Below are 16,871 nucleotides of genomic sequence, written 5' to 3' on the forward strand. Positions count from 1 at the left end.
TTCATAATCATATTTTAGTTTATGTATGTTGTTTGTAGTTATCTTTAGCTTTTATGTAAAGGTTGCAGTTGGACATAGTACTTTAATAATAATTTATTTTCTTTGTTTCTTTACTAGTTGAAGAAAAACAAAACAAACATTTTAGTCCATCAAAAGTATCTTGCAGAGAATCTGCCCCCATAAACTCTTCCTCAGTCAATCAGGAGTCACTGACAATGAAAGAGAAGTTTATCCCACCTGAGCTAAGTATCTGGGACTACTTCATAGCCAAGGTAAGAAAACATTGATACACAGAACAATGTTCATGTAGTCAAATGTCAACGAGTGGTCTTAAGATGAGTGAATATAATGCTTTTGGAAAATTGGTTTTTCTCTTTATGAAATTATTAGTCAGGTTTCATTAGCCCCATTATTGTTTCTAGGCTGGTTATTTTTTCTCCTTTAGGTTTTACTTAAATGCTACTTTTTTTTTTTTTTTTTTTTTTGGTTTTTCGAGACAGGGTTTCTCTGCAGCTTTAGAGCCTGTCCTGGAGCTAGCTCTTGTAGACCAGGCTGGTCTCGAACTCACAGAGATCCGCCTGCCTCTGCCTCCCGAGTGCTGGGATTAAAGGTGTGCACCACCACCGCCCGGCTTTAAATGCTACTTTTTATAGAGGCCTTCTATGATCAGCTTTTACTTTTCTCCATCTTAATCCCTTCCCCCTTTTTGGTAACACTTAATAAATTTTTTCCTGAATTTTACTTAATTTTTTACTTACTTGCTTTACTACCAAAAATCTAAAACTCTTAGATGGTGTTGGATGTAATTTTTTAAAACATTTTTGTGTCAAGCCAGTTTATGCTGTCAAATGCCTGCGAACCTAATGCTTGAGAGAGAGATTGAAGAAGGATGACCACAAGGCAAAGACTAGCCTGGGCTTCATAGTGAGACCTTTTCAGAGGGATGGGGGAGGGGAGGATTTTGTAGATATTAGATATATCTCAAGTAGACTTTTGGGTGACATTCTTAAGAAATTTTTTGTTGAGTGAGGTAACCCAAACACAGAAAGACAAACATTGTATGAACTAACTCATAAGTGGATATTAGACATAAAGCAAAGGATAACCAGCCTACAGCCCACAACTCCAGAGAAGACAGGAAACAAAGAGAACCCTAAGAGAGACATATGTGATATCCCTTCCCCCACCCCCCAGGAAAGGCAAGTATACAAGATCTCTTTAGTAACATGGCAGTGTCGGGGGACTGGGGAGGGTGGGCGAGAAAGAGATCATGAGGAATTGGCAAGATCAAATTGGGTGAAGGACAGAGAAGGAGAGCAAGGAAAGAGATATCTTAAAAGAGAGAGCCATTATGGGGTTAGCAAGAAACCAGTTAAGAATCTAAGCAGTAATGGAGAGGGTACCTTAAATGCCCTTCCTCTGTAATCAGATTGATGACTATCTTAATTGTCATCATAGAACTTTCATTCAGTATCTAATGGAAGCAGTTGCACAGCTAAGCGCTGGCCAAACTCCTGGAGTCCAGCCATAGAGAGGGAGGAGCAATATTATGAGCAGAAGGGCCAACACTATGATGGGAAAACCCACAGAAACAACTGACCCAAGCTAGTGGGACTGACAACTGGGGAACCTGCATAAGAATGAATGAGGCGCTCTGAATGTGGGTGACAGTTGTGTGGCTTAGGCAGTTTGTGGGGCCACTAGCAGTGGAACCAAAATTTATCCCTATTGGGTGAACTGGCTCTTTCTCCTGAACCCATTCCCTATGGAGGGATACCTTGCTCAGCCTCGATACAGGGGGGAGGGCCTTGGTCCCACCTCAAGTGATGTGACAGACCTGTTGACTCCCCTTGAGAAGCCTCACCCTCTAGAGGAATGGATTGGGGCAGGGTAGCAAGAAGATGGGGAGAGCAGGAGGATGAGAGGTAGAGGGAACTGCATTGGTATTCAAATAATATTGTTTTAAAAATAAAAGAAAATTTTTTGTTGACTGGATGAATATATAAAATTATATCAAAAATACAGTGTGGTAAATAATAGTTATTGTGCTTATAGTGAAATATCCACAAATGGGATCAATTATATGTTTAGATGCATTAAATCAGATATTTGAATGGTAATTCAATATCTTTTTTGATACTTGAAATAAAAAATATAATTTTTATTTCAGCCTTTTCTACCTCCTTCCCAAAGTAGAGTAGAGTATGATTCTGAGGAGAGTCTAGAAAGTGATGATGATGATGATGGTGATGATGATAATGATGACGGTACTTTACCTTCTGATCTCCATCTCCAGGAACATTCTAATTCAAATTCATTCAGGTATGAAATACTGTGTGTTAAGCTTTTTTTTAAAAAAAAAATCAACTTGGCCTATAAAAATTTTTAAAAGTAACATCTAATTAATAATTTATTGAATTGTTATACACTATTTAGTTGAAATTTTTAAATTCCTTCAACAAATTTTCAATTAATGTTTGATTATTCCTTGATAAAACATTATCATTTATAGCACATCACACAAATCTTTTCATATTATGCTTTGATTTTTTTGGCCCACATAAATCTTAACAACTTCAATCAAGAATATCAAATGGTTGTTTAGTAGACCTCTAATTATATAAAATATCCTTATTTTTTTTAAGATCTATTTATTTATTATGAGTGTGGTGTTCTGCCTGAATGTATGCCTGGATGCCAGAAGAGGGCACCAGATCTCATTACAGATGGTTGCTAGCCACCATATGGTTGCTGGGAATTGAACTCTGACCTGGAGGATCAGCTAGCACTCTTAACCTCTGAACCACCTCTCCAGTTCTTTTGTGATTTTAAAAAAAAAAAAATGCTTTAAGTGTTCACTATTCTAAACATCAATTTGAATGGTTCACTGGCTTTAATATTTTTGAGTGGTCTTATTCATATGTTATTTACATTGGAGCAGCAATATGTTTTATTAAGACATGACATGCTAATGATGGTTTAATAAAAGTTTGAAAAGAAGTAGATTTCTGGACAATAACTATTGAAAAGTTTTTTTTCTCTGTTGAATTTAGTTTACTTTTTGAATATATAAACATATGTATGGCTTAGAAGCCAAATTATATAATCCAGCAATTAAAATAAAAAAACCATTTAAAAACTGGCCAGAAGCGGAGATGTGGGTCACTTGTGGCACAGTTGTTTGTCTTACATCTGTGAAGGCCCACGTTTAATGCTCAGTATTGGAAAAAGCAAGGGTCGGGAGAAAGTAGCCAAATAGTTTGAGGTGTTTCTCTAAAGAGGACGTGTAAATGGCTGATAAACACTGGAAAAATACTCTGATTATTAGGGAAATGTTAATGAAAACCACAGTGGGATGTTATCGCACTCCCATTAGTCTGGCTGCTACAAAAATAACAAAATGACAGTATTGACCCAGATAGAGAATTTAGAACCTTTGTGTCCTTTCGGTTGGACTATAAAATGGTACAGCCACTTTGGAAAATGATAAAATAGTTTCTTTAAAACTTAAAGGTACAACTATTATATAATTTTGTGATTCTGCTTTGGGCATACACCAAAAGAGTTGAATGTAGGAACTCAAACGTGTTTGTTCTTCCATTGACAACTTCATAATGGGCAGCAGTGGTAGGAAGAAATCCAAATGTCTTGTTGGGTGACTCAGTAAGCAAATGTGTTATGTACATAATCAGAAAATTTCTCTATTTTACAAAGGAAGGGAATTCTGAATCATGATACATGGATGAATCTTGAGGACATTATACAAAGAGTCAAAGTAAATCGTGTGTGTTCTACTTTACTAAATGCATTAAACAGTCAAATTGGTAGTCACTAGAGGAGAGAAAAGTGCATAGTTTTTTTTAGCAGTTTGTTCTGTGGAAAGTTGTAGAGAATGATGGTGGTGATGGTTCCAAAACAGTCAGTGTGCTGTTGTCGAGAATGCTAAAATGCTAAACTTTATGTTGTGCATATTTTGCACAGTTAATGATTTAAAGTCATTGCGATAAGATATAAATAAATATGATATATTTAAAATTAAAGAGAAACAAAAATAATTTTAAGTTGAACTATCTAGAAATGTAAAGCCAGAAACCTCATGTTTCTCATTTATGCTATGTTTTCCCTGGCACTTGTAAAAGTAGCCATTTTTATTCAATCCTATATCCTGATTACAGAAATAAAGGGCATCTGTATTATTTCCCCTGCTTTCTTAAGTTGAAGAGAGTATACACACATACACACACACAATACCCCTAAGCTTGTTTTTTTAATTACTATTGATACTGTAGTTTTAGCAGTATTAATATTTCATTTTGTAATATTTTATTTTTACTGTTACCTTAAAATTTTAATCTACAAAATTATTGTTATTTAGCCCCTACTCTCCTGACAGGCATTTAGGTTATTTTAACTGTTGTTTTAGATAATGCTGACATGAATAACTAGTTGTAAGTGTATATTATTTTGGTTTTACAGAAGTATGTCTTTGGGCTAATTCTTTGTAGGGAAATAGTTATGTTAAAGGGTGGCATCATTTTCTAGATCCCTGTACAAATGTTTAAACAGAGAAACTTTTATTTTTAGTTGGTCATTGATGCGATTGGCTATGGTCCAGTTGGTGCTCAGCAATTTGAAGACTTTCTATCCATTTGCAGGTCATGATCTTGCAGGTAATAAACATCTTAATATGAATCATTGCTAATTGTTATTCTATGTGTATATTTTTAATAAAGAAAAGTTATATAATGAGTTTCTGTAGTAAAAGATACATTTATTTCAGGTATAAACTATTTTTAAATTTTCCTATCATACTGTTACCTGTTGAGGAGGGAAATGTTTGAGAAATCAAAGGCCCCGAGCCTGATATTATTATATTGAGACTATGTTTGTACCTGGGACTTAATACCAGACCTATAAACCTTGAAACACAGTGATGAGTTCCAAAGTAGGAGAGTGCTGTATATAAAATAAAGAAGGATACTCTTATAAAAGACACTTCAGCTGTGAACTGTGTTTATTCATACACTAAAGTAAACAATAAAATACCAACCTAATGGAAAAAAATTATGACTTTTGGAATGATAGAGGGAGGAGAGGTTTATATTCATTCTACTATAATAATCAGTAGGTTAATTTTCAGGATTGAAAATTAAGACTGTTACCAGATGTGGGCAGATAAAAATAGCTACCTAAGACTATGAAGTAGTATAGCTGAAGTAGTATTTCATTTCATGGTAAGGATCATTGAACTTTTTAAACTTTATTATTTTCATTTTCTAAACAAAAATGTCAAATGACTTTCAGGCCTATTACAAAGATTAAAGTAATTAGTTTTTCTTCCATAAACATTTTCATAAAATCTTCAAGCATAATTTTCATGTGAAATTAAATTCCAAAGCAGTAATGTTGAAATAGTTGTAAAGATTTATGTCACTTTATCTTCAAAAATACCAGATTCAGTGCCCATATATCCCTACTAAATTTCATTAGTATCCATTGCTTTTTCACAAGCATTTTACTGTAGAATATAACTATGGACCAGTTGTGTTTTCCTTTTTCAGAACTACCGGTCAGTTCACCCCTTTGTCATGCAGTCCTAAAAACTCTCCAGTGTTGGGAACAAGTACTTCTCCGACGACTTGAAATCCATGGTGGACCTCCTCAAAATTATATCTCCAGTCACACTTGTGAAGAGAGTGTGTCTGCAGGTCCTGCAATACTCCGTCACAAAGCTTTACTAGAACCTACAAACACTCCTTTCAAGTAGGTTTTACCATGGATATTGTTTGTTGTTGTTGGTAGTGTGTTTTTTTGTTTCATTTTTTAAGAAGTTTGCAGAACCAGGTTGTCCTTGGGAACATTTAGAGAAAGAAATTCTTTTGGTTCATGCATAACATTCAATTCTAGGAGCATATCTGTCTTTGTTATAAGACATAGATATCAAAGGTCACCAAGCATTTCTGTTGAAGGTTCTGATAGTAACTGTTCTAGGCTTTTTAGGATGCATTGTCATGGCTAGGTAACTCTGACATTGCAGAGTGAAAGCAACCAAGAATGTATAACAAAGGGGGTTTCTAACTTGAGTTTTTGAAAATATGGAACAGATAAGGCTGAAGTAGTAGATACGGCTTGAAGAATGCTTTTATTAACTCCTGCTCTGCAAAAGAATAATAGCTATTCAGCAACTGTTTTACTATGCATGAAGAGAAAACAGTTTATACAATAATTACTTTATCTAGAAAGTCTTGGCCCAAACAAATGTTTACTTAACTGAACAGTATGTTTAGTTTTTTAGTGTCATCATTTATGTTCTTGTAGAGCTCTTAAACCACTTGTGCCCAGTAACAAGAAAGTATAGGCTTATTGTGTCCACAGCAAACACATTAAGGAATTTGATTTTAGTTCTCTTCTAATAAGCACAACTTTTTGTTTTGTTTTGTTTTCTTGCTAACACACATGACCCTGATTTAAGGGTCAGGAAATTATGGTCATCCCTATTTTTGTTTTTGTCAATAACATTTTATTAGCTCAGCCATAAATATCATTTGCAGATGAGAATAAGATTTTACTGGTTGAATAAGTATCTCTAGTACAGAATCTAAAATGTTTTAAAACCTAAAACATTTTGTGTGTCCTGTCGTCACTTAAAAGGTATTAAAATTTAGCTAAGTATGTAGTGCATGCCTTTAATTTCAGCACAAGGAAATTAGAGACAAAAGCAGGTAAGTTTTGTGAATTTGAGGTCCGCCTGGTCTACATAGTGAATTCTAGTTCAACCATAATTACATGAGAACCTATCTCAAAAACACAAAACAAATCAAAAACCAGAAAAAAGTTGTAGATTTTGGAGCATTCAGATTAGGGATGTTCACCTTGTCTGCTTTCCCACCAAAGTGACGGAGTCATAGGAACCACACTGTCCACTAACCCTAAGATAGTGGTCAGTGACTGTGGAAAAGCTCCTTGGGTGCTTTCCTAGATCATGAGGTGCAATCTAATTTATCATAGTACACTCTGGTAGAGTGCTATGGAAATGTCAAGTTACTCTGAGGTAAATAATTAAATCTGCTGTACCTATAGGTCCAAGAATCATTTGGCACTGTCTGTGAAGAGACTTTGGCAGTACTTGGTGAAACAGGAAGAAATTCAAGAAACTTTTATTAGAAATATATTCACAAAGAAACGATGTCTAAATGAGGTTTGTAGATGTTAAAACTCTTTACTATATTATTATGAAAGTTTCGCATTGTCTTGTAACCATTAAAATAATTGAAGTTGTGTATTTTTTTAAAAAGTCCATTTGGTATAAACATTTAAGTAATGTTTTTAAAGGTGTGTTAAAAAGAAAGGGGCAGTATTTTCACATATCAGTTTAATTAATGTTATTGGAACTTTTTTTCTGAAGTAGATATTGAGTTAGGATTCTGATATTTGCATACTGTGTTTTGCTTTATAATGACCTTTTTCTTAAGAGACATTTCCTTTGATTTTCATGATAGTTAAGAGAAGTCAGTCTTAGAATTAGTTGAAACTGGGTTTACCTACTGGAAATATTCTGAATATGCATTTTTTTTCTCCTGGAAATTACATATAAATGAACACAATTTTACAAATCCAAGCTAGTTTATAATTAAACTGAAATAGCTAAGTTATAACTTGATATCTTTACAGTGGGTTGGGCTTTGTTGTTGTTGTTTTGTATGTTTGGGGAGAGGGATCATTAGTCCAGTGCTAGTAGAAAAATATTGGTTAGTATGAAGATCTTGCCTTCTGAATATAAATGATTTGTATTTAAAAATTATCAAGTGAACCTAAACAGTAGACACAGTTATAGTTAGCCAATTGCTTCTCTGGAGTCATTAACAGAGTCTATAAATGGCAGAACATGGTCCAAAAACTTTTTTTTGAAGTAGTAGAAAAGAAAAAAAGCTATATGGTTGGAAAAATAAAATAGAAGGGCTTCAGAATAGACAAGAAAAAAAAAAACAGGATAGCATCAAATGTCAAATTAAAGGATATTTTTATACATAACTCTTTCAATTTAAATACTAAATTTTTTGAAATTTTTTTACTTTTTGAAATTATGTGATTACACCATGTCTCCCTCCCTTGGTACCAATTATAATAAACGATTGAATGTGTTGTTATTTACTATTTGCTGTGATCATACCACAAGAAATATAGCACGTTTGCTAAGTATTTAAAGGTGAATGCTTTGATAATATATTAAAATCTAAGCAGATATGAATGCCATTTACTTAGTAATGTAACTGTAAATATGATTATAGTTTAAGGTGTGAGTTATCACTTAAACAGTTCAAGAAAATGGACAAATATAGTTAACAGTGAGTATGCTATACAAGAATATATGGCTATTAGTAGAAAGGTATATTTTATCTTAAACATCTTATGTAATATTTAAGAATACTGCTACATTGTTCTAGATTTTAAAAGTTCACTCTGCTCCTTTTCCTGTAGTGTGCCTTTTAACATGCATATGAAGATTTGATATTCTCAGTGATTCAGCATAGAGAAATAGAGTGGTGTAACCATGCCACATCATATAAGAATAACAGTTAATATGTAAACTTGCACATTTTTATTTTATCTGTCTTTTTTTATTGGTGTAGAGTTACAATTGTTTTAATATTTGTCTAATATACTATTGACATTTTTAAATTTTTAACAAATGTCCTTTACTTTCATTTTGTACTGAGCCCACAAGTAAGTAAGTAGTAAGTGCTATATTCTGTACATACTCAGAAAGAGGAATGTGGAACAGAGTTTTAGTCTTAGCTTTGTTGGGAGCTTCATAATACCTTAATGAAAAACTGAAAGCTATTTTTATTATAGTTTTAAAACAAAAACATGTACATAAGTATTAATAGTTTTCATAGCATCTCTAAGCTAAATATTTTTCTGAATTTTTTAATCTACAAAATGACTGTTTAACCTCTTTGCAATGTTTTTATAATGAACATAAACACTAACACATTCATTGAAAGTTATGAGAACTTTGTTGCTGTGGATTTTTGTTTGTTTCACAGGAAAGTGAATTTATTTACACTTTAACTAAATGAAGGCAGGGGTGCCTAATGCTCCCCATGCCCTCTGTACCCATTTTATAATTTACAGGAAGCCGTAAAAGCTAGCACAAGTGTAAATTTAGGTAGGTGAGCTAGACCTTGTTTTTCTGGGGTGGTGAAAGGGGGGAAGGATGGGAGGAGAGATAAAGGTCCGACCCAGGTGGCTTCCATTGTCTTCGTTTTCTCATTCTCTGCTACAGACACAGATTTTTATTCAAGTCTGGACTAAGGAGAAAATGAGGTCTTAAAAGACCCGATTTTTGAAAGAAAAAGGTCTCGGGTTTTATGGGATGCAAGATCCCCTACTCAGTTCCCAATCTGGACTTGGCAGTAAGAATTTGTTATTGCCTTGTAGTTTATTACTTGACCGTGATACTCATAGGAATATTTCAGTAGAGGAATATAAAAAAACTAGGTTGGATAGAGTTAAAGTCTTAAATTTATAGAGTTGGTAGAAAATTATTTACTAGGAATTGAGTAGCCTGTTTTGTGTAGTCATAAAAGTGCCTCTTTATATTATCTTTAATAAAGTGTCATTAAAGCCATTATGAATTTAGTTACTCAGAAGATTGATATATGGCATGCTGAATATTTTGATGCTGCCATTGTTTATTCCTTTATGTGACTGAAAATAAAAATTTACCATTTCTTTATCTGACTTTATCATATCTTAAAATTCTCATGTATCTCAGAACTTTTCCTTCATAGCATAGTTTATTTGTCCCATTTTTAAAACTAAAATTTCTTACAAAATGGTTGTACTCATTTGGAAATTAATTATATATGATTGTAGGTAGGCTGTCAAAGCCACTCTCAACAAAAGTTGAATTTAACAAATAACATCTTTGCACTTTCTTGGTTATATTTAATTTTCTGAGAACTTAAAAGTCCTGACTCAACTTTTCTCTTTGACATCTTTGTGTAAGGCTGTATGCCTCCATGCAGGTTATTAACTATTTCTTGCAACATGAGTAGGAGACAATTTGAAAGGTAGAAATTGGAATTTTCTATCAAGGAGGTTTTCTGCAGGGATTATGTATTATGGAAGTAAGATAGTAATAAGACAATATTTGACTTTGATTTTCAGTTGACACCTGAAATTCTGAATTTACACATATAAGGTGCCTTAGACAAAAAAAATTCTCTTAATGTCAGCATTATAAAACAAATGATTAAAAATAATTGTCCATGCAGTAGAATAAAATTTATAGTTGTAGATAAGGAATTTTTGCACCTTCAAAATGTCCTACTCCCTAACCATGCCCACTCCAACATGCATTCTTTTAAAAATATATGAAATTTAAGAAGATATAATTTCCTTTTTTTTAGTAATTTGATTACAAATATAAGTTTAAAAATACTTCAGTGTTGTACATGTTACATCTCATCTTTATTCTTTGACATGTGACTATCTTTCTTAATGAAGTCATTAGAGGACAGCAGTGAAACCATCAAAAATTCTATGATGGAGGAGCCAGACATCAATAAGGTACATGATGTCATTCAACTGAAATTAAAAATTGCATTCTTAGCCAGTGCAAAAAGAAATTTGCATTTTAGTTTTCCACTGAACTTGGTTTCCAGTGGAATGAAGCTTATCTGATCAATTTACTGTTTCATCATAACAACTTAGCTGTTGCAATCATAAAAATTGGTCCTCTTTTAGTAACTAAAAGAATGCAATTTTAAAAGGAGTTGAATGTTTTTTGTATTGGCTACAGATTTTTCTGAATAAATACCTCTCAAGTTTAGGGAATGTAATTACATCAAGAAGTGTAAAATATAGTAGCGTTGTTAAATTTATCTCTTATTTGAAAATTATAGCAATTACTATTATATAGTATTTATTTTGCTCCAAAATAGCATGTAACATATTCTTGTGCCTAAGTTCTTGAGAAGTAAAGCAGAGCACATAAGCATTTGTATAAACATAAATGACTCAAAGATTTTCTGTGGCTATAACATTATGCTGATATTTAACTCATCCATCCTAAATTATATGACTGAGAAATTTTAAGACAGTCTTGCATTGATAATTTTTAGGGGGAAATTTTTTCTCTGAGATTTTTTTAAGGACATTAATTCTTATTGTTTCCCAAAGGAATTAGTGAAATAGACTAATTCTATACAATTAATAAAAAACTGACTTGATATCAAGTGTATATTATATCCTAAACTGATAGGTGTTTGTATACTTTGAATTTTTTAGTTTTTGTGCTGTAAAATACAACAAAGTTTTTTTAGGTAACAATTTTCTTTGCTTGGATAATTAAACTAAATAATTTATTTATCATTGGAAATTGAAAAAATATTTTTCTAATATTTTTCTTTTGATACTTTAGATAAAATATTTGTTTTCTTGACATATGTCTAAAGACTTGTCCATGCTTCATGAAACTATAGTCATTGTTTGGTTACCATCTTATCTATTTTAGCTATACTTACGAAACATCTTTATGGAAGAAGTACAAATGGCCAAAAAAAAATTTGAAAAACTATTCTTTATCCTAATTGACAGGAGAATATAAATTAAAGCTACTTTGAAATTCTATCTCATCCCGGTTAGAATGGCCACCATCGAGAATATAAAGCATAACAAATGTTGACAAGGATATAGGCAGAGAGGAGCCCTACACACTGCTGTGGGAGTATAAACTGGTACAGCCACTATGGAAATGAATATGGAGGGTCCTCAGAAAACTAAAAATAGAATTCCCCTAGACCCAGACATCCCACTTCTGGGCTAAGTCAACACACCCCAGAGGCACATCCTTGTTTGTTGCTACACTATTCACAATAGCTAGGAAATGGAGCCAGCATAGGTATCTGTCAATAGATGGATTGATAATGCGGTACATGTACACAATGAAATGTTATGAAGAAAAATGAAATCGTCACAGAGGAAAATGGATGGCACTAGAAATCATTATTTTAAGCAAAATAAGCCAGACTCAGATAAATATCATATTTCTTTACATGAACCTGTATGTAAATGTATGTGTGTTACATAGGTTATGAAACCAGAAAAGGGGATTATGAGAGGAGAAGCAAACATCTTAAACGAGAAGGAAAAGTGGAAAAGGGGTGTGTTTATGTGACTGAATAAACCTATTCAGCCCAGAGAAACAGCTCCTATCCAGTCTGCCTTAGTGAAACTGAGTTTGTTAGGGTTGTGTGCATGAGCATGTGCGACTCTAAAGCAGCTACATCACTGAAAAGTGCGCCTTACATGGTGACTCTCCCAAAACCTGCATCTCTGGAGCTCCTGGCCCAATTTGCAATCGTCCCCACAAACAGCCTTTTTTGAAGGAGGGACCTTGTGAACCTTGTAATTTTCAACACTGTCCCTCCTTTTGTCTAGGATGGAATGCTTCATGAGGAAATAGCTATAAAACAAAGGATAATGGGAGTATCTGTGACATGCAGAGAGGAAAGAAACCAACATAGGAGGGGCAGAAGGGAAAGAGGAGGAGAGTAGGAAAGGAAGACAAATTAGAACAAAGTATAATACACATGTGTAAAAATGTTATAAGGAAAGTTTATGTGATGCCTTTAAAAACTAAAACCATTATTTTGTGAACTTAAGTAACTACATATTTAAAGAATCTAGCTTGTTCAGGATAACCATCACCACCTTCAAGATGGTAGTTATACACATCAACGCTCACATTTTAGTCTTTCTCGTTTTCTTCCTTCTCATCTCTCTCCTTTTCTTCCCCCAAGTAGCTACAAATGTGTAGATTAATTTTCATCTTCAGTAATTATATTCAGATGAAATCTTATGTCATTTTATTTTATTTTTGCTGTTATATTTAAGACAGAATCTTATTCTGAAGACTAGGCCAGCCAAGAGCTCACTATGTAGCCCCTGCTGACCTCACACCTCCTGCCTTAGCCTCTGAGGTGCTGAAGATTGCAGGCATAAGCCCCCATGCCTGGCTTTATATTTTCGTTTTAACCTGTGTCTTTTTACTTAGCATAATTATTTTGAGATTCCTCAGTGTTGTGTATTTTGATAGTTCATTACTTCTTATTGTTGATACTCATTATATTGTGCGGCTGCGTCTTAATCTGTTCATCTTTTTTCCTAGTGATTTGAGCTGATTGCATTTTTGGAGCAGTTTCAGATATGGCTACCTTGAAAATTTATGCATAAGGGTCTTTGTAAATAGGCTTTTGTTTCTCTTGTGTAAATGCCTAGGAGTAGATGGCTAAAGTACATACTAGGCATAGATTTTTGCAGTACTAGAGATTGATGCAAGCATGTAACCTTGTTTTAACTTTTTAGGAAATTATCTTAAGTGTTTTCTTGGGTAATTATACCATTTTATGTTCTTACCAGCAGTGTTTAAAATCTCAATTACCTTTCATTCTAACATACGACGACATCAAAGGCTTTTAAATTTTAGCAATCATAATAGTTTATTGTAGATTTAATTTCTATTAATCTGTTGACATTATACTTTCTTCCATGAAATCGCCATTTCCCTGTTTTCCTACTGCAAACATCAAGACCAAACTGTCTTAATTCAGAAAGAAAATATCAGTCCTTTATGTCCCAGGGATATAAATGGACAAATCGAATTTTCATTTTAAAGGTACAGAAATGGGCCAGAGCAAATACTTGCCTTAGAATGAGAACCTCAACCCACAATGTTTGGTTATCAAACACTGAAATTGCTTTATGTTTGTAAGTTATTTACATTTTAGATTGACTATATTTGACTTTTGTCCATATATATATATATATATATATATATAGATGTATGTGTATGTATATATGCATAGTATATATAATGTTTGCTTGCATTAGGGTATATAGGCTTTGTTATTGCATAAGTCTCTTCACCTTACAATTAAAATCATTCTGGAGGCCATTTTTTAAAATAATTTGATTATTTTAAGTCAATGAGCAGCCATTGGTGATATTTTTATCTAAATTTGTTGCATGCTAATTTCTTTTTTTTTTTTTTGGTTTTTCGAGACAGGGTTTCTCTGCAGCTTTTTTAGAGCCTGTCCTGGAACTAGCTCTTGTAGACCAGGCTGGCCTCGAACTCACAGAGATCCGCCTGCCTCTGCCTCCCGAGTGCTGGGATTAAAGGCGTGCGCCACCACCGCCCGGCTGTTAGTTCTGACATTGTTTTTCTTTTCTTTTCTTTTTTTTTTTTTTTTTTTTTTTTTTTTTGGTTTTTCGAGACAGGGATTCTCTGTGGCTTTGGAGCCTGTCCTGGAACTAGCTCTTGTAGACCAGGCTGGTCTCGAACTCACAGAGATCCACATACTAATTTCAAAATAATGATTTCTGCATTTCATAATGAGATTTTAAACATTTCTTAGTAATCTATTTTAGAGATCAAAGGTAAGTAAAATAAATTAATATTTTGAGCTTTCCAACTTACTAATTTTGGTGAATATTGATTATATATAAGTGTTCTCTTCTGAATTCAAAGGTATTATACATGTGTATGTGCCTTTTCTAGAGTAAATAGAATGTCAAATATGTGTCCTTCCTGTAAACTCACTTGAATATATTTATTCAACTACTAAAATGAATTACTGACCTGGTTGAGTTACCATTCTTTCTGGGACTCCAGTTTCTCCTTATTAAATGGAAGGTTATCTTAGATCAGAAGTCAGTAAACTACAACTGGCTGGTAAGATCCCAACTGTTGTTAGTCTAAGAACTAAGAATGGCCTTTGGACTTTTGAGTGGATGGTTTAGAGGGGGAAACAAAATACCAAAAATATCCAACAGTGAACCTTTGTGGTCTATAAGACTGAACTAATTACCACTTGACCTTCCTTGTAATACTTATAGGTATTATTAAATAATTACAGTACTTAGAAACTTGGAAAAATATTTACTTCAGTAATTAAAATGTCAAGCAGCGGCACCAGGATTCATCCCTACTGCATGTACTGACTTTTTGAGAACCCATTCTCTTTGGATGGATACCTTCCTCGGCCTAGATATAGTAGGAATAGATAGATAGATAGATAGATAGATAGATAGATAGATAGATAGATAGATAGATAGATAGATAGATAGATAGGTAAGCATTGGACCTTCCTCAAAGCAGTGTGCCTTACCCTCTCTGAGGAGTGGATGGGGGTGCGGCAGGTAGGTGGAAGAGAAGGGAGGAGGGGAGGGAGTGGGAACTGTGATTGGTATGTAAAATGAAAAAAGATTTTCTTTTTAAAAAAAAACTTTATACATACACACACACACACACACACACACACACACACACACACACACACACACACACAATGTTAGCCAGATGATAAGAGGTGGTACCCGTCTTTAATCCCAACAGATAAGGAAGATCTCTGAGTTAAAGGCCAGCATGGTCTACAACTTGAGTTCCTGGACAGCCAGGGTGACACAGAGAAACCTTGTTTTGAAAAACAAAACAAAATAGCAAAAAATAATTAAAATATTTTGATCCTTTAAAGTTAGTTCATTGTTGCTTTAGGAGGATAAACAGCTCAAGAAGTTATGTGTTTTATCAACTGTCTTTTTATCTATGAAAACAAGCTTCAAAAATTCCTCTCATCAAATTCTTTTCTGGGATAATTATTCCTGGAGAGATGGCTCAGTGGTTAAGCTGCTCTTCCAGAGGACCCAGGTTCAATTTCCAGCACCCACATGGTGGCTCACGACTGTCTCTAACTCCACTTCCATGGAATCTGGCACTGTCACACAGACAAATGTGCAGGCAAAACACCAGTGCACATAAAATAAAAATAAATACATCTGGGATAATTGGCATCTACCATGGTGCCTTTGGAATTGGTGTATTTTAAAACCTTATTAAAATTTAATTTGATTTGGTCATTTGTTTTATTAATAAAATAGAAATTTTAATATTCTACTTTCTTCTATTTAGATAGAGGCAGATTTGGGATATCCCGGAGGTAAAGCAAGAATTATTCATAAGGAATCTGATATCATTACTGCCTTTGCTGTTAATAAAGTAAGTACGTAGATGTCTTTTCTGTGACTTCTAACTATTCCTTGCCAGAGAATACCTTATCAGTTTATTCAGTGAAAGTACTCTACTTCCAAATTTACTCCCATTCCTTAAATTATAATCTCAGTAAGAACTTTCTTTTATAAAATTTATTATATATTTGCTAATGGGGTTTTGTTTATTATATTATCTGGGAAATATAACTAATAAAATACTTTATTGCTCTGCAGAGAACAGTGTTGATTATTTGAATTTCAAGCAGAAACTTTAAAATATACAAAATAATACATTGGTTAGTCCAAAGAGGCTTTCTAAGGTATTATATGAATTTATTAGACGTGATTCTATTTGCTAGAACTTAAACTCATGTATTAGTCCAATTTGTGTGTTTATTTTATAGTCTTTAGTCTTTTGCTTAACAGCCTCCTTAGAGGTATCTGTAAGCTCCAGGAGAAGAGGTAGTGTTAAGTATTATAGTCCCAGGGTAAGTTTGTGAATCTTATCTCACTTGAATTTCCCCCAGATGGCTATACAACATAATTTTTGGTGTCTTATTGTTTCTTTTTCTTTCAACTTAAAAGGGTAGGATTATGGTTTTTATGTATACCTAAGGACATATGCACATATTTATTTTTAATTTTACAATATTAATCATCCAGGCCCTCTGTGGTACTCTTTGCCTTCAGGTGAGCCTCCTGCTTCAGCCTCAGCATGTTATCAATACGTGTTATATAGGTGTATGTTTTGTAACACTTAGAAAGCCTTTTACCAGTAGATTGTTCATTTTCATATTCTATACCCATCTTCTCGA

General features: G+C 33.6%; 1 protein-coding gene across 4 annotated transcripts in view; it reads left to right on the forward strand.

Moving 5' to 3' along the window:
* The window catches only part of Dmxl1 (Dmx like 1), a 144,227-nt gene that overhangs the window by 95,864 nt on the left and 31,492 nt on the right, over positions 1–16,871 (forward strand). For 3 of the 4 annotated variants that reach the window (XM_038331848.1, XM_038331845.2, XM_038331847.2), the window contains 7 exons: positions 118–272; positions 2,171–2,322; positions 4,585–4,670; positions 5,562–5,763; positions 7,081–7,198; positions 10,513–10,575; positions 15,977–16,063. In XM_038331848.1, the coding sequence (XP_038187776.1) occupies positions 118–272; positions 2,171–2,322; positions 4,585–4,670; positions 5,562–5,763; positions 7,081–7,198; positions 10,513–10,575; positions 15,977–16,063 (863 nt within the window). The remainder of the gene's footprint in view (positions 1–117; positions 273–2,170; positions 2,323–4,584; positions 4,671–5,561; positions 5,764–7,080; positions 7,199–10,512; positions 10,576–15,976; positions 16,064–16,871) is intronic. The other variant, XM_038331846.2, reaches the window with a different exon arrangement.

This window comes from Arvicola amphibius, chromosome 5 (assembly GCF_903992535.2).
Source record: "Arvicola amphibius chromosome 5, mArvAmp1.2, whole genome shotgun sequence".
NCBI classification, from domain to species: domain Eukaryota; kingdom Metazoa; phylum Chordata; class Mammalia; order Rodentia; family Cricetidae; genus Arvicola; species Arvicola amphibius.